General features: G+C 49.8%; 2 protein-coding genes across 4 annotated transcripts in view; one reads left to right on the plus strand and one right to left on the minus strand.

The window, feature by feature from the left end:
- Window positions 1-2,510, plus strand: part of ARHGAP8 (Rho GTPase activating protein 8) — a 69,083-nt gene extending 66,573 nt beyond the window's left edge. For both annotated transcript variants that reach the window (XM_036084064.2, XM_078076724.1), the window contains 2 exons: window positions 1,014-1,224; window positions 1,895-2,510. In XM_036084064.2, the coding sequence (XP_035939957.2) occupies window positions 1,014-1,224; window positions 1,895-1,908 (225 nt within the window). In that variant the 3' untranslated portion in view covers window positions 1,909-2,510. The remainder of the gene's footprint in view (window positions 1-1,013; window positions 1,225-1,894) is intronic.
- Window positions 2,511-15,004: 12,494 nt separating this feature from the next.
- Window positions 15,005-18,046, minus strand: part of PHF21B (PHD finger protein 21B) — an 88,796-nt gene continuing 85,754 nt past the window's right edge. For both annotated transcript variants that reach the window (XM_078076726.1, XM_078076727.1), the window contains exons 12-13: window positions 17,914-18,017; window positions 15,005-16,280 (exon numbers count right to left, since the gene is read on the minus strand). In XM_078076726.1, the coding sequence (XP_077932852.1) occupies window positions 16,062-16,280; window positions 17,914-18,017 (323 nt within the window). In that variant the 3' untranslated portion in view covers window positions 15,005-16,061. The remainder of the gene's footprint in view (window positions 16,281-17,913; window positions 18,018-18,046) is intronic.

The raw sequence follows: 18,046 nt of genomic DNA on the forward strand, positions 1-18,046 counted from the left end.
TTTTAAAAATAAACTATTTCGGGGGCGCCTGGCTGGTTCAGTCAGTAGAGCAGGTGACTCAATCTTGGGGTCATGAGTTCGAGCCCATGTTGGGCGTAGAGATTGCTTTAAAAAAATAAACTATTTCGTCTCCCTCTCTGTCACTTGATCTTATTTCTCAGAAGCCAGAAACTAAGTTATCCTAATCTTTTTTTTTTCTACTTCTTTTTCATTAGCTAGAGATGGATTTATTTCTCTGTCCTCCACCATGACACTGACATTAATCATCCCATGGGGCTCGGCGCTGCACAGCATTGGCCCCTGGTGCGCACCTGCAGGGGCGTGGGGGCTGCCTGTCTCACAGACGCAGGGCTTCCTCACCAGATCCATAGGGGGTCACCAGCAGTGCAACCCCCCCAGTAGTTCTGTGCTCTCCCATGACCCCCGAGGCTCTGCATCGCCTACTTCTGATTCATAGAGGTCCCCAAGACCCTGGAGGCAAGGAAGAGGTCAGGCCATGCCCTCTTATGGCCCCCCTGCCACCTACTGGCCACATGACTTCAGGCAAGTCCCCTGCATCTTCTGGGCCTTAGTTTCTTCATCTGTAAGATGGGTGATGTATCCTGCTTTTTGGGGTTGTAAGTGCTGTAAGGGAAGCTCTTCCCCTCCCCACCGTCCCCAGTCCTCCAATGACCCCCGTGTGCTAGTCAGTCTTGACTATGCCCTATTCACCGGCCAAAGTGTGGATATCAGAGACGTGGTCTGGCTGGGTGACACCAAACACCCTGCTTGCACCCACAGTGCTGGAGGCCCCCCCCCGAGGGGACCTCCTCAGTCCTCTGGAATGGAAGAGAAGACTGGGGCCCTGAGGAGATCCCAGAAGGAGCTTACAGACGGTCAGAGCCAGAGGGTCCCTTGGAGACGGAGTCCTTCCTTCTACAGATGGGGAAACTGAGGCCCAGAGCAGGGAGCTGGCCGTACAAGGCCGTAGCACAGAACCCACAGTCACTCGCGGTCTCATGTGTGTCCTCCAGGTGTCCCGGGAGAGCATTTTTAACAAAATGAACAGCTCCAACCTGGCGTGCGTCTTTGGGCTGAATTTAATCTGGCCATCCCAGGGGGCGTCCTCCCTTAGCGCCCTCGTGCCTCTGAACTTGTTCACCGAGCTGCTGATCAAGTACTACGAGAAGGTCTTCAGCACCCCGGAGGCCCGCGGGGAGCTCAGCACCGGCGTCCCCGAGGCAGGTGAGCGGGGTGGCCCCTTCGCTGAAGGCCGCACAGGATTCAGACCCTCCACGGGCCCCGCCTCGCCCCCCGCGCCTCCGCGGCCCCTGCCGGCGGCTGGGACGCTCCGCTGGGGCGGGAAACGCCACACTGAAGTCTGTGTGTGCTGTCCTGTGCTTTGTAAACTTGCCGTTCAACTTCTGGTGGACAGCCAGGGTTCTGCCTCTTGGCCCTTCTGCGTCGTTCTCGGGCTGTGGGCTGAGATAAGATGATGGATCCCTCAGAATCCTAACCCGGTGTGGCTGAACTGGGGACATGCTGGGAGTCTGTCCGGCTGGGACCAAGGTCCACTGCTGCTGGCACGCCACTTGGAGCCACGCTGTTTATTACTGTCCGTGGGCGAGCAGCGAGCTGGGCGTCTCTTCTGCTCTGGCCGGGGCTCGCGCGGGTGTCGGGCTGGCTGGGGGTCAGCTGGGGGGACACAGCTGGGTCCCTGCTGTGTGGGGGGTGGTTCTCGTTTGCTCCCCACCCCTCACTCTGCTTCATCATCCTGCTCCTTCTCGTGCCCTCAGCTAACCCAGGCCAGAACGGTCCTCTTGTGCAGCTTGGAAAGTGACCGTGGTTTCATTTATTTCCTGTTCTGCCACAAAGCCTTGTTCTTTTCTTCCTTTTTTCTTTTTTTCAAACCCAGCCCTCCAGCTCTGACCCCGCCACAGCCCGGCACGGAGAGCTGAGACCCGGCCACAGCCTCTGGACGAGCTGCCTGCCGTCTGCACCCCTGCCCCCGGGAGGGGGTCTGTGCTCCTACAATTCAGCACAAGCCCAGAAAAGCCTCAGAGTTCTGTTGCCAGGAAAAAAAAAAAAAACAACCTGAAATAAAAATGATGGGTCCCTTAAGAGCGCACCGCTGTGAGCAGCAGAATTAACAACGACATTAAATCAAATCTCGTGCATTATGCAGAAGGGTTTACGGTGTGACGCACGGCTGTGAAATGTATGTCTCAAATTTCCTGACTCCGAGAGGTGGCCCCAAGACGTTTTCCTGTGGCTGCTTTGATAACCGTCTCCCTTTCACGAACGATAATTGTGGAATCCCAGCTTCAGCACGGCGTGGCCTTGTCACCCTTCCTTGTATCAAAGCACCATTTCCCTATCATTTCCACAGCAAAGGAGAGCGATTACGGTGCTAATGTGTGGCAAGCACGCATGGTGCATTTCAGCCTCAAACAATGAAATGTGATGTGGAAATGAGGACTCCAGGGTGTCTCTGTTGACAGGATGTGTGGAATAAATTGTTCAAACATTCACTTTTGCAGAAACGACAGAGATTTATTTAAGTGACTCCAGAGATTAGGCAGGCTGCCCAGAACTTGTAGCTGATATCCACAATGAATTTATTGAATCCCGTCCAGAACATGAAAGTCAGTGGCAAAGCAAGCGGCTGGTCTGCCCCGGAGAGAGCCAGGCTGCCATCACTGGGGGGAGCCAGGACCGGGCACCTCACTTCTGCCACCAGCTGAGATTCACAGCTCTGGGGTCCTGGGCCAGTCATTTTGCCCAGCGCAGGGAGTTCTAGGTCAGAAGGCTCAGCTTGGGGTTCTTTCCCCCCACGGTGGGTGCGTGAGCAGGGTGCATTCCTCGAGCCTTTTCTTGCTGGTACAGTGCGGAAGGCGGTATCCACTCTGCAACCCCCTGTGTGCTTTCGAGCACCTGCTTTGGGCCAGGCAGTGCCTGTCCCACAGATACAGAAATGAGGAGGATGCACTTCCTGCCCTCAGAGGCTTGCAGAATAGCTGGGGAGTGAATAAGCAAAGAAATGCACAAAGAAGCGTATTTGGAGCTAAAGCAGTGCGCACAGGACGCAGGCAAGTGTGGGGAGGGGACGGAGGAGAGAGTCATGGGCACCTCCCAGCTTTCTCATCTTGAGATACGCGGGCAGCTGAGGGTGGTGGTCTTCCCTGACGTGGAGAGGGTGGGAGAGGAAGGGCAAGTTCTGCTGTTGGTTTGATCACAAAAAGTCTGCTGTTGTGTTGTAAGAACAACCACTGCTCAGAAGGGAAAAAAAATTCAGTGACAGAGTGTAGAAAGAGAAGGTGAAAATCACTTGAAATTTTACTGCCCGTAGATAACCACTGTTCATATTTTGAGGAACGGGCACTTTTATATACTGCCAGTAGAGAGATAGATTGGTCCGGTCACTTTGGAGAGCAGTTTAGCAAGCTGGTGAAGGTAAAGCTGATCCAGCAGTTGTGTGTCTAGGCAAGGAACCGAAGAGGTAGGTACAAGAGCATCACTGCGGTGTTCTTGTCAGAGCAAATAATTAGGTGCAGCCTGAGTGTCCATAACTAGAAGAAATGACAGATAAAGGAGTTACATCCATGTGACTGAACAGTAAAAATGAACGAAGCGGATCTGTATGTCTCAACAATGGCAGATCTCCAAATAGTACATTGAGAAGGAAAAGAAAAATCAGAGGATGATAAATACCATGTGTTTTCACTTGTGTAAAGTTCTAAAAGTCCCCCATCCTATATCTACCTCATGAATTGTACGGTGTTACACTTTTTAAAAAAGATTTTATTTTTTAAGTAATCTCTACACCTATCGTGGGGCTCGAACTCACAACCCCAAGATCAAGAGTCGTGTGCTCCACCCACTGAACCAGCCAGGTGCCCCAGTATTACTTTTTGAACAATATACATAGAAGACGTCTCCACATAAAAAGTGAATAAGTAGGAGACCTACCAGATTCCTCAGACAGAAGAACAAAAGGGTCCTTAACTATTTCTGTCATGTTTTGTATATGTAAGTGTTCTGTTTCCAGTATGGCTGAATAACACCTACAGGATTTGACCTTTCCACAGACAACATTATGAGCTCTGGACAAAATACAAAAGAACAAAAATAAACAAAAAAGTGAGCAATGACTTGAAGGCACTGGAGAATGAACAAGGACAGATTCTGGAGGGATGTCCACACTTAGAAAAAGTGAATAGCACAGGATGAGCTCCCACTATGTAGCTTTTAAGCTGAGCCAGACTGAAGTTCACACCTGCGTTAGAATGGCTTTATCTCCAGGAGACATTCACAGTCTTTTTGGCTTGAAGAACAGAGGACAGAGTTTGGGACAACAGCAGTCACCAGACAGTGGGCAGGGAATTTCATACAGAAGAAAGCCAGCTCAGGAGAGCCTAAATTCTGTGCATAAACTCTGCTCCAAGTTCTGCCTGATCCCTGAGCCACACCTCTGTAGGACAGACACCAGCTATGGATAAAACACCCAACCTGAGGTTTGAGCTACCAATAGACAGGGTCTGTGGCTTGACTCCAGCAGAACCCTCTACAAAAGGGTACAAAAGGTACAAAAAGCCTCTACAACGTAATATTAACAATGTTCAGCATACAATGAAAAATGATTATATGAAGAACCAAGAACATGCAACCTACTCTAAAACAATCAACAGACACCAACCTTAGAATGATGCAGGTGTTAGAAATCGCTGTCAGGGATGTTACAGTAGCTATTACACACATCCTCAAGGATATAAAGGAAAACAGGCTTACAATAAATGCAAAGATAGGAAATCTCAGTAAAAAATAAACATAGAAATCATAGGAAACAAAGGGGGAATTCTAGAAAACCAAATACAATACCTGAAATTACGGCAGGGAAAAGACTCCCAAAAGCAAAATAAAAACACTGGTTGTGTTTAATAGGAGAATGGAGATAACAGAAGAGAGTCGGTGACCTTGAATGTAGCCGAATAGAAATTACCCTATCTATAAAATAAAGAGTAAAATGGGAGCACCTGGCTGGCTCAATACGTAGAACACGTGACTCTTAATCTCGGGGTTGTGGGTTTGAGGCCCACGTTGGGTGTAGAGATTACTTAAATTAAAAAAATAAACAGTAAAAGGATTGAAAAACAATATGAACAGAGCCTCAGGGACCTGTGGGACAATATCAGACTATTTTACATACGTGTAATTGGAGTTCTGGAGAGAGTGGGGCACAAAAAAACTAAAAAATTAATGGCTAAAAATATTTCCAGTTTGGTGAGAGACATAAATTGTCAGAGTCAATCATCTGAGTGAACCCCAAGCTGGATAAATTACAAAGAAAACTACACACAGGCACACTAGAGTGGGCCTTCTGAAAACCAAAGATAAAGAGGAGATCTTGAAAGCGTCCAGAGAAAAACGAAACAGAAGACCAACAATTGAGACTAGCTGACTTACAAGCAGAAACTCTGAAGGCCAGAAGACAGTGCAACAATGTCTTGTTCCAATACAATAAAGGAACAATACTAAATTGCTCACAGGAGGGGGAAAGTATCAAAATCGGAATTCTCTTGTCAGCCAAAAACATTTAAGACTGAAGGTTAAATCAAAACTTTTTTTAGGTCAAAGAAAACTAAAGAATTCTTTTCGTTGGCAGACCTGCACTACAGAAGAACAAAGGAAATTCTTCAAGGTGATAGGAAATGAGAACAGATTGAAACCTGGATATTTTGGAAATGATCAAGATCATTGGAAATGGTAAATATCTGGATTATATAAAGGAATACTTTTCCCTCTTAATTTTAAAGAAATAAGCAGGGCTTTTTAAGGCAAAAGTTATGAAATTGTCTTACAGGTTTTATGATATATGTAGATATAATACATACCCCAGCTGTAGCATTAGGTCCAACAGAGCGGGGATGCATGGGTTCAGGGTTTCTACCTTTTACATGGAGTAGGACAGAAGTCATCCCAAGTAAACTAAAAAGGTATGGTTGTATGTTATGATCCCTAGAACAGCTACTAAAAAATGATGCAAAAAGATTTAAAAATAGGTAAGTTGCAAGTGAATTCCAAAAACATTCAAAAATCCAAAATAAGGCAAGAAAGGATAAACATGAGAACAAAAAGACAAACAGGAAAAAAATAATAAAGTGGTAAACCTAAATCCAACCCTATCAGTAATCATCTTCTAATGTTAATGTACTAAACTCTACAGTTAAGAGGCAGGGCAAATATTGTCAAAATGAATATGAAAGCAAGACATAACTGTGTGCACTTTATCGAGATAGGTTGAAGGCAAACAGAAGCAAAGACATCCCATGCACACAGTGATCATCGGAAGTCCAAGGTATCTATATTAATAGTATACAAAATAGAATTTATTTTTATTTTTTAAGGAACTTGCATTGGTTTACTTTTTTTTTCATTTTTCCATTAAGTTTTTATTTTAATTCCAGTATAGTTAACATACAGTGTTATGTTAGTTTCAGGTGTACAATATAGTGATTACTCAGTGCCCTCATGGTAAGCGTACGCTTTAATCCCCATCCCCTATTTCACCCAACCCCCCACCCACCTAAAACAGACTTTAAAACAAAGTATTACTAGATCTAGATGGCCTTTTTTATAATGACAAAATGATCGGTTTATTTAGAAGACATGGCTGTCATAAGTGGGAATGCATCTAATAATAGAACTTTAGATACATGGAGGAAGAAATCCCACAATAGATTTAAGGGATAAACAGGCATTTCCATATTCATAGCTGGAGATTTTGGCATCCTATCTCAGCAGCTGAAAGACCAGCTCAATAAAAAGTTGGTAAAGTGATAGATGATCTGAGCAGCACTACCTATCCCCTTGACCTACATGATACTTACACAGTACTGCACCCAACAACAGAATACACACTCCTCTCACGTGCACATGTTATGATCACCAATATAGACCAGATTCTGGGGCATAAAATAAGTTCCAGTAAATTCAAAAGAATTGAAATCGTGTGAATACGACAATGGGATCAAGGTAGTAATAAAAATCCTATCTAAGTAAGTATCATATGATCTCACTGATATGAGGAATTTGAGAAACAAGACAGAGGATCATAGGGGAAGGGAGGGCAAAATGAAACAAGGTGAAACCAGAGAGGGAGACAAACCATAAGAGACTTTTAATCTCAGGAAAGAAACTGAGGGTTGCTGGAGTGGAGCGGGGGTGGGAGGGATGGGGTGGCTAGGTGATAGACATTGGGGGGGGTATGTGCTATGGTGAGCGCTGTGAATTGTGTAAGACTGATGAATCACAGACCTGTACCTCTGAAACAAATAACACATTATATGTTAAAAAAAATTTTCAAAAAAATCCTATCTAGGGAAAACCTAGATATATGAAAAAAATTTTTAAAAGAAAGGGAGCCACACTTCTAAATAGTTCATGTGTCAAAAAATCATGATGGAAGTGAGAAGATAATTTGAACTGAAGACTAATGCAAAATATCAACATTTGGGAAACAAAATAGTAGTTGGAGGAAAATCTAAATGCTTATATTAAAAATAAAAATAAAAAACAGTCTAAAATCAACAACTAATGTTCTAACTTAAACTATATATAAATATATACACTGTGTGTATATATTATATATATGTGTGTGTGTGTATATGTGTGTGTATGTGTATGTGTGTGTATGTGTATGTGTGTGTATGTATATTTGACCCCAACCATGGTCACAGTTGATTGTCCAGGGGGTGCTTCTCACTGTAATGAGCCAATCTGATATACATGTATATCAAAGTAACCCATTCAGTAAAAGGAATAAAATAATAACAGAAATTAAAAAAACAAAATTTAAAAAGAAAATTAAAGCCAAAAAAGTTAACTTTCTTGAAAAGAGAAATTCAAGAACTTTGAAAAGAGAAATTCAAGAACCCCTTGCTAGGCACATTAAAATAAAAGAAACTCCAAATTAAGAATGAAAAGGCAATTATCACTTTGGAGTCTACAGATAGTAAAATAAGTAAAAATGTTATGAACAGTTTTATGCCAAAAATTCAATGTAGAAGAGATGACAGATTCCTTGAATAATTCAACTTAACTGAACCTGACCAAAAAAAAAAAAAAAAAAAATGGAGTATAAGATTCTAGTAGCCTTGTATAATATTTACATGGAAACAAAAAATACCTCCCCACAAATAAAACTCCTGGCCCTGATGTCTTAACTGGTGAATTCTAACAAATATAAAGATGCTCTTTCAAAAAATAGAGAATACTTTCCAACTTGTTTAATACCATAATCTGACAAAGACATTGCAAAGAAAAATATCTATAGATCCATATCCCTCATAAACAAATACAAAAATACTTAGCAAATATTAGTGAATCCAGTAAAGCAATATGAAAGGATACTACACAATGACCCAATAGAGTCTATTTAAGGAATTCAAAGTTGGCTTAACATTTGAAGATTACTATAACTCACTGTATTTACCGAATAAAGGAGAAAGCTCACATGGTTTTAAAGAAATGTAGTTATAAGCATTTGACAGAATTTAATCTTTCAAGATTTTTAAAAAGATTTATTTATTTTAGTGGGGGTAGGGAGCAGAGGGAGAGAGAAACTGCAGAATCCACACTGAGTGTAGAGCCCTACAAAAGGCTTGATCCTATGACTCTGAGATCATTATCTGCACCGAAACCAAGAGCTGGACGCTTAACTGACTGCGCCACCCACACACTCCTATCTTTCGGGATTTTTTTTTTATTATACGCAAACTAAGAACTACTTTTATCTACTAAATAATATACTTCATGGTCAAACTATTGACACTTCCTCTCTGGAATCAGAAACACAGGGATTCTTAGTCTCACTACTTTCGTTCAAATTCTATTGGAGGTCCTGGCTATTGAAATAAGGCAAGAAAAAATAACAGGCACGAAGATTGGAAACTGGAATAAGACCGTCTCTGCAGGGGACATAATTGTTTATGCAGAAAGCCAAATAGAATCTACAAAACAGCTGCTATAACTAATGGATTTAGCAAGGTTTCAGAATATAAGGCATATCAGGGTTCGATCAGGGAAACAGAAACCACACAATAATTTGAAAAGTTAGTATAAACATCACTAAGTATAAGAGGGCAGGGCTGCATGAGAGTAGCCAAGGAAGGTGCAGCTTGGGAGGACTCCCCCTCCCTGTGGCTGAGATTCGAACTCCTTTGGAGAAAGTGTGGTCATAGCCCTGTGGTTGGTAACATGAGCTGGCTTGCCTGGACAGAGCCGGCCCACAGTCACTCGGCACGCAGGGAACACCCCTGTGGGTTGCAGGTGAGCCGAGGCTGGTGGAGAATCATACAGAGGGAATTGGAGCTTCAATTAAAAGTTTAAAGAAAAAGAAAGAAGGCCCTGAGGTATTCCAGGCTCACATGGACTTCGAGAGCCAGATGCTTCTTTCCTGACGTGCCAGTGCGGTTCCTGGGGAGCTCTCTGACTGCACGGTCTGCCTTGTGTGGCCCCTCCTTTCACGAATCCATGGAACTGGGGTGGGCCCAGCAATCTTGAGTTTCAGCCAGTTCCCCAGGTGATTCCAATGCTCACTCGAGTTGGAGAAATGCTCCTCTAGAATGACATTAAAGACATGCCTTCTGTCCAAATTTTGGGTAATTTTTTTGGTCCCCCCAAAAGGCTGGTCTAATTGTGGTTTTGTGTTATTTGGCCAGATTCAATTGCCTCCATGCAGGAAGAGGTGTTAATTATCATATGTAAGCCTCCTTGTGAAATCGGTGTAATTTAGAGCCATCCGCTCCTGGTCAACTGCTAAATCCAGACAGCTTGTCTCTGGAGATTAGGTAAGGAATCTAGTGCTGCATTTGCAAACACAGCACCTTTGGCCAATCCTGGGCACGAGCGTACTTTGGCACCACACTCCTGTATCTCTGTCATAAGCACCCACGTGCACACACGCCTTTGCACGCAAACACACACACGCACACACAGCAGTGTGCTGGTGGGTGTTTAACTACTGGCTCTCTAGGAATGTCAGGCCCTGATTTGTAGTGTTTGCCCATTTCCGCGGTGTCAGTACTCCCGCCGCGGACAGTTTCAAGCTACCGACACGAAGTCACCGGACACGGATTTGGGAGGAGATGCGTACCAATGGTGGCCCTTCCTGGCCAGGCTTCCCTTCCAGTTCTGGGCAGTGCCCCCGCCAGGGCCCCACCTGGGGAGACGGTGAGGACCACTCCTGCTGACTTAACCCTGGGTGAGGGAGGAAGCTGGGAGTAGAAGCGTAGCCGCCCGCGTCCTCCTGCAGCCCGCCTTCCCTTCCACGGCCCCATTTTCTTACACCGCAGGGAACCACCTGCTGCCACTGGAACAAACTGATCTCTGTCCCTTGACCTCAAAATGGACCTGTTTGGAGCTGCACTGTCCTGTAAGTGAGTGGGAGGCCCTCTGTTCTGTCTGCAGACCGGGGATCCTCGGGGGTGGGTGTCGGGGAAGGTGGCCAGGGCAATAGCCACGGCTAGCCCCCTCCGTGGCCTGGTGTGGGATCCTCCCTGCGGTCCTGTACCGGGGGAGAGACCCCTTTCCACCCAGCTGCCTGAGGTTTGGCTCTGCGGGTGGTCTCACACTCTCTGGTCTCAGACTTCTCCCCGGGATGAGCCCCAGCCCCGTGCAGACATGCTGTCACCAGAACCCACCCAGCAACACCACCCAGAAACTGTAGCATTGTTTGGGGAGCCTCGGGGGATTCTGAGAGCTGGGGTCGGGGGCAAAGCCGAGCTTAGTTTAAGAAGCGCCCTTCCCCCACTGGGGGACACACAGGGTGGGCAGGGGCTGGGTTCCGTGCCGGCCTGTGTGCTCAGCAGTGCTTAGTTGGCTTTATCGGTCCCCTTGCACCTGTGCATAGCGTCACCTGGGTCGCCATCCGCAGCCCCAGACTGGCGAGGTGGCTGGGTCAGGAGTGTGCGTGCATGCGGCTGGGCAGGGCGGCCTGCAGCGGTCCACCTGTGCCCCGAGAGGTGCCCGGGGTGCAGCGGGCGGGGTAGCAGAGGTGCTGGGAGCGCGGGCACAGGGCCACAGCCCCGGCGGAAGCCGCCTGCTGGCTGCGTGACCTTCTCGAACAGGCAGAGAATTCATTCTGTTGTTAAATCGCGTGGTCTGTGGTGCTTTGTTATGGCAGCTTCTGGAAACAAAGTGCCCCCGGGGGGAGCCCTCTGGGAAGTGGTGAATCCTCATCACCATAGCTGATGACCAGCCCCGGGGAGTCTCCCACCCCTGAGCTTGCTTGGGGGGCACCGCAGAGCTATGATGGGCCCTGCTCCCCGGGGCCAGGTCAGATGGAGCCGGGGAATCGGAAGGCGCTGGGGAGCGCTGTTGAACCCCAAGTTTTCCAGCATGTGGGCACAGGGCCACCAGGGCGCCAGGAGGGACTATAGGCGTCCACACGCTTTGGGGCCCCCTTTTTTTTTTACGATTTTATTTTATTTTTTTATTTGACAGAGAGAGGAAACACAAGCAGGGGGAGCAGCAGAGGGAGAGGGCGAAGCAAGCTTCCCGCTGAGCAGGGAGCCCGATGCGGGGCTCAATCCCAGGACCCCGGGATCATGACCTGAGCCGAAGGCAGACACTTAACGACTGAGCCACCCAGGTGCCCCGGGGCTCCATTTCTAATGGCAGAGCTAATCCATGGAGGGGCTTCCCCAGGAGGGAGGGAGTTCTCATCGCAGGGGGCGGGGGCGCATCTAGATTTGCAAGGAACTCCTGCTCTGTGTTGGGGCGCTGGAGCCCCCCAGGCCCCTGCCTCTCTTGATGGGAGCCGGGCAGGCCGTCCTGGAACCCCCTGGGGATTAGAGGACAAGGATATGGTAGTCTGGGTTCACCCCCTCTGCAGCAGCAGGGTCCCTGGAGATCCCACCCCTCCCCAGGCTCAGCTTCCTCACCCCCCAGCCCCCACCCTCACTGGGCAAGTGGACCTGGCAGCTGCACTGGGAACAGGGAAGCCGTGGGATAGGACCCTGAGCCGGGATGGAGGCAGCCGCAAGGCCCGGCAGCTCCGTCTCTCAAAGCCTCCTTCCTGTATTCCACGAGTCTTTACTGAGCACCTACTTCCTGTGTGCCTGGTATTCTTCTAGATGCTGGGAATTGGTGAGTAAAACTGACCAAGTTCTCTGCCTTCGTGAAGCAGGCAAAACCAAAAAGGTAAGTCACAGAAAGTTGTTAGTCTGAGGAATCAGGGGCGCCTGCGTGGCTCAGTCGTTAAGCGTCTGCCTTCGGCTCAGGTCATGATCCCAGGGTCCTGGGATCGAGCCCCGCATTGGGCTCCCTGCTCAGCGGGAAGCCTGCTTCTCCCTCTCCCACTCCCCCTGCTTGTGTTGCCTCTCTCTGCTGTGTCTCTCTCTCTGTCAAAGAAATAAAATCTTTAAAAAAAAAAAAGTCTGAGGAATCAAACAACAAGGGAGGAGAGGAGATGCTAAGTCTTAAGGAGGGTGGCTGGGGACAGCTGCACCTTGAGGGGACTGTGGTCAAATTCCCAAGCAAGTGGGGAAGCCAGTCCAAGAGACAGCAGGGCATGCCTGGTACAGACATAGCCGTGCAAAGGCCCTGTGGCAGGAGCACGCCGAGTGGGTTCCAGGTAGAGCAGGGAGGCCGTGCAGCTGGAACAGAGTGAGGAAAGTGAAGAGAGGCAGGAAGGGAAGTCAAAGGGCCAGAGAATGCAGTGACTGCAGCCTTGGAGGACTTGTTGCTGGGCAAGACGGGCAGTGACAGCAGGAGTTTAGCAGAGGCATTGTCATGCTGGCGGCAGCGGGATGGGGGAGGAGCACGTGTTAAGGCCACAGCTGCAGTCATCCAGGTGAGGTGGCGGGCTGAGACCAAGGTGATGTTGGTGTGGGTGGTGACACATGGCCACCCTCTGCTTATATTCTGAGCGCGCTGCCGATGAGCAGGTGTGGAGGGTGAGATCGCTGGGCTGCTGGCCCGTGTATTAAGAAGATGGAATCTCCCGGAGATGGGACAGGTGCAGGAGGGCTGGCCTGGCGGAGACAGACGCTTTCTGATGCCCAACGGGCAGAGGCCCAGCCCTGGAGAGAACAGCTAGGGAACAGTCAGCATAGAGACAGAGAACCAGGAGGCTGGACAAGGTCAGCCTAGGAATTCAGGAAGAGAGGAGAGGTCAGAGCACAGACCCAGGGAAGAGACAAACTGGAACAACCAGGTGAGTGGGGGTCCTGGGAGTGTCCTTCAGCTGGAGGGCATGGTCAGCGTGTCCCCTACTAGATCTGGCCACAGGGAGGTCACTACTGACCTTGAATTGGGCAGCTCCAGGGGAATCATGGGGAGAGGGGCAGCCTGGTTGGAGAGGGACCCGAAAGGGTGGGAGGAAATTAGGAGACTGAGAACGACGGGAATCTGAAGGGAATATTGAGTCCTCTGAGGCAGGGCGGGCGGGGGGCTCCTCATGGGTCCCTGGGGCTGAGACTGGGCCGGCTCTCAAGGAGGCAGAGGGGCGCTGGAGGAGTCAGCCGGGGGTCAGGCAGAGGCGCCTTGAACTCTAGGCCCCACCCAAACTATGTGATTCTGGGCCCACTTGGAAACAGGACAGGACTGTCAGAGACCCAGCCGGCTGGGCCATGCAGCCCCACCCAACCCTCCCCTGTCTCTGGGTGCATCCCTCAGTCCCCGGGCTCCAGTGGGCCGTCCCTTCGTATTTGACCCCACCGTTGGCCACATCTGGTGGTCCAGAGGTGGGCTCCCCACCTGACTGGGCCGACTGGAGGCCTCTGAAGTGTCTGGAGCCAGGACGCAGGGGGTCTGGCTCCCCAGTTTGGCTGCTCTCTTGAAAGGCCAAGGACGAAGACCCAGGTGGGTAGGTTGTGGGAGCTCATGTGCAACAGAAAAAGCAGGTGCTGTTGATGGGCTGAAAGAAGCAGGAGTGAGTGAGGGAGCAGTGTCCACACCGCACAGCGCCTGGCCGGGTGGGTTTCTGTTGCTCCTGATCATCCATTGGGTCCCAAAAGTTGCACCTGCCACCTCAGGGTGGGGGTGGGGGGATCAGCACGTGGAGGGCGCCCATGAGCTCTCTCCTCCCTCCCTCCCTCCCATCAGGGGCAGGACCCTGATTTTCCACCTCTCCAATTTCCCCCTCCCTGCCCCTCGCGCTCCCAGAGGCCTCTCTGCTGAAGGCAAAGCAAACCACACGGCTTTGAAATCATCAATCGAGTTTAATACATCGTACAGAAGGAAAACTACATTGGCATATTTAAGACAAACACTTTTTCTCTATCCTCACTATCCACTGGACGGTCCTCCTTGGTCCAAAACACTAAGTCTTCAAGACACGTTGGCAGCTACCCCTCCCGGGTCCAACCTTCCATATCCTCCCATTACATTTTTTTTTTTTTTAATTTAATTCAATTCAATCCATCCAAGAAGAAAAACAAACCAACAAAAAGGAACCTGAAGACATTTACATCGCAAGCCACGCGGTAATGCGTAATTGGCATCTAGAGTAACCAATATAGAAGAGTGTGTCTCACAGTTCACTTTGTTCATCAATAAAAGAATATAAAAATCTTGTTCAACCCAGTGTTAAGTGTATTAAAATAGATCTGTATCGTACAGCACAGTTTCTCCCGGAGTCGAGAAGATGACAGGAGGGACCATGGCAGTCTGTGGGGTCCTGGCCAGCTTCCCTGCTCTGCACCTGTCTGCGTGCGTGTGTGTCTGGGGCCGCGTGCGCACACGCGCACCTGTGTTCAATGCAATTCGGCACCGTGTGATATGCTGGGGTGGGAGCCCGGTGGCTTCCGGATGCTTATCCTGTTGTGCTACGTCCCTCAGGACTGGAGAAGCTGGTGGGTGGACATCCCACCCCAGGGCGCGGGAGCCCTTGTATGACGCGTGCGCGCCCTCAGCTCTCACGAACGCAAGGAGACAGCAAGAAGAGGGACTCTTGCGTCTCCGAAGGCCAAACCCTCCCGAGGCCACTGCCCCCTCTCCCTCCCCGCCCTCGCCCCCCCTTCTGAAAGAACCCTCTGGATCTCTCCAGTTTGGCAGTCCCGCAGGAGGGGTTTTCGCATTCGTACCTTGCAGCAGAGACCACTGTAAGCAGGAAAAGAAGTCGGCAAGCATCCCCCCTTCACATTAAATATCTTACAATAAAAACGCCATACAAAAATGTAAAGTTATTTTTTGGCATAAGTGTCTGTACTGGCAAGAAAAGAGGAATGGAATACTTTATCGGCTCTTCGAAAGGAGAAAAGAAAAGGCTTCAGTCGTAAGTTGAATGATTCAACCCCGAAGAGAAAACCCGCCAAAGGCCCCCCCTGCATGCTTGCAGCTCCATCTTGCCCAAAAACTCCATGAGAAAAATACATCGATGGCAAAATGAGTCCAGAAGGTCGGCAAAGGGCAGGAGGCGTACAGAGCGGGCGCTCCGAAGACTCGGGGGCACGGGGAGGCCCTGGCAGGTGGAGACTGCAGAGTCCCTCCCCGGAGGGACCCGCCTCATAGTTTCTTTCAAGTTCAACGGCTGTGACTCTTAATGCTAATAATACTGACAGACAGGGGCCCGTGTTCTGGGAAGGCGCTGGAGCGTCCCGGCCTCGAGCCCCGGGGCCCCTGAGCGGGAGGGGCGCGGAGTCCTACCTAGATTCGCTACCCACTGCTCGTCCCAACTACCGCTACTACTCAGCTAGGTCTTCGGGTTCTTGGCTCCCCTCCCAACCTCTGCCCTTCTCTCTCCCGGGGGCAGCACGAGGCCGAGGAGACAGCTGTGCCTGGAAGCCGGAGGCTGGGCAGCCCCCCAACAGCCAGGGGCTGACTGTGCGCCCGGCCGTCAGGCGCCCCCCTGCCTTCCTTGGTGTCCCATCTAAATGTGGAGGGAGAGGACTCCATCCCCACCCATCCTGGCTCTAGGACTTCCACCCAGTTCCTTCTCCCTTCTTTCCTCTGTCTCTCTTGGTCAGGTTTTATTTTCATCTGAAATTCATAGTGTTTATGAATTAAGGCGGACAGAACCCTCAGGTCTGCTGAGCAGGGTCCCAGGAACCTTCCGTGGGTGTGAAGCGGCTCCCGCAGGGTCAGTTGTGCCCCTGGGGGTGCTGGAGGGCGGAGCGCATGGCTGCCGCTGGGGGCTTGGTCCAGGGCCCGGCCAGCAGTGGGGCGGGGCTGGTGGTCGTCATGGTGACCTGCAGCATCTGCTCGCCCTGTATCAGTCTCAGGAGGGCCCGCAGGCGGTCCAAGGATGACTGGGTGCCCCTCTGCCGGGCCAGCAGGCTCGTCTTAAGCTCTAGGCATTTCTGTCGGGGGGAGAGAGGGGCGAGGTCTCAGAATCCCACCGCGCGGGCATCCTGGGGCTGCCACCCTCTCAGCCCTCCCACAGCTCCTCCCCTCTTTCGGGCAGAGGCCTGAAAGCAACCAGCGCAAGGGCCTTCCAAAAACCAGGCAGCCGCGAAAAATGGAATTGCAGCCAGACACACAGGAGAAGTTTGTTTTAGAGTTCAGGGCTAGAAATGGCGTGCCTGGGTGGGAGTGTGGAACATTCTTCCTCCCGGCCATGACGCTACCTCGATGATCAGGTCATTTCTCCTCCTGCTGAGGAAGCTGGGAGCCAGTTCTGGCTCAACCACTGCAGCTGCTAAAGATCTGCAGATGGCCAGCCAGCTCTCCACTCTGTCTGCTGCCTGCCGTGCTCCTGTCTTCCGGTTGGCTTTATACGTATCATGGCAGGGCACGCAGCAGTCGGGATGGGGCCCAAGCTGGAGTGTAAGCTACTTGCTGCTCAGGGAACTAATCACTTATACTCCCTGACACTGCTCCCAAACTCTGATACAGGAATAATCACAGAGCCTCCTCTTGGGTTATTCTGAGGATTGAATGAGATACTATGTGTAAAGAGTTTCACTAGGGCCTGGCATTGCCCTTACCATCATCATCACCACCATCATCATCACCACTATCATCATGACCATCACCACCATCAACATTGCTACCACCATCATCATCACCATCACCACCACCACCATTGTCATCACCACCATCATGACCATCACCACCATCACCATTGTCATCACTACCATCATGACCATCACCACCATCACCACCACCATCATCACCACCACCACCATCATCACCACCACCACCATCATCACCATCACCACCATTATCATCACAACCATCATGACCATCACCACCATCACCATCATCACCACCATCACCACTATCAGCATGACCATCACCACCAGCAACATTGCCACCACCACCATCATCACCATCACCACCATTGTCATCACCACCATCATGACTCATCACCACCATCACCATTGTCATCACTACCATCATGACCATCACCACCATCACCACCATCATCACCATCACCACCATCATCACCATCATCATCACCACCACCATCATCATCACCATCACCACCATTATCATCACAACCATCATGACCATCACCACCATCACCATCATCACCACCATCACCACTATCATCATGACCATCACCACCATCACCATCACCACCATCATTGCCATCATCACCATCAGCACCATCATCACCATCACCGCCATCATCGCCATCATCACCACCATCACTACCACCACCACCATCACCATCATCACCACTGTCTTGTTTACCACCACACTACAGAAGAGAAATCATTATGTTCACTTTACACAAGAAGAAACTGAGGTTCAGAGACAGGGCTTTGCCAAAGATGAAGAGCTAGGTGGGGCAGAGCTAGAGGCTCAACTGCTTGATAACTATTTGTTGAATAGATCACAGAGCTGCAATCTCTACCTCCTGGCTCACTGAGTGATGTTGGTGAGTCTGTCTTCTCCTGTAGCCTCAGTAACAGGACAGTGAAGCTTTAGACTTACATCTTGGGGCTCTAAGGTCCCCCATTCTCCGGCCCCCCACTGCCAGCGCACCTTCACTGCCGAGGCCAGGCGCCGGTCCCGCTCCTCCAGCTGCTGGTGCTCACTCTGTAGCTCACTGCCTCTCTGTAGCAGCTTCTGCTTCTCTTCTTCCTTGACTAGCAAAGAGAAGGCCAGGTAAGCAAGC

The sequence above is a fragment of the Halichoerus grypus genome, chromosome 6, assembly GCF_964656455.1.
Source record: "Halichoerus grypus chromosome 6, mHalGry1.hap1.1, whole genome shotgun sequence".
NCBI classification, from domain to species: domain Eukaryota; kingdom Metazoa; phylum Chordata; class Mammalia; order Carnivora; family Phocidae; genus Halichoerus; species Halichoerus grypus.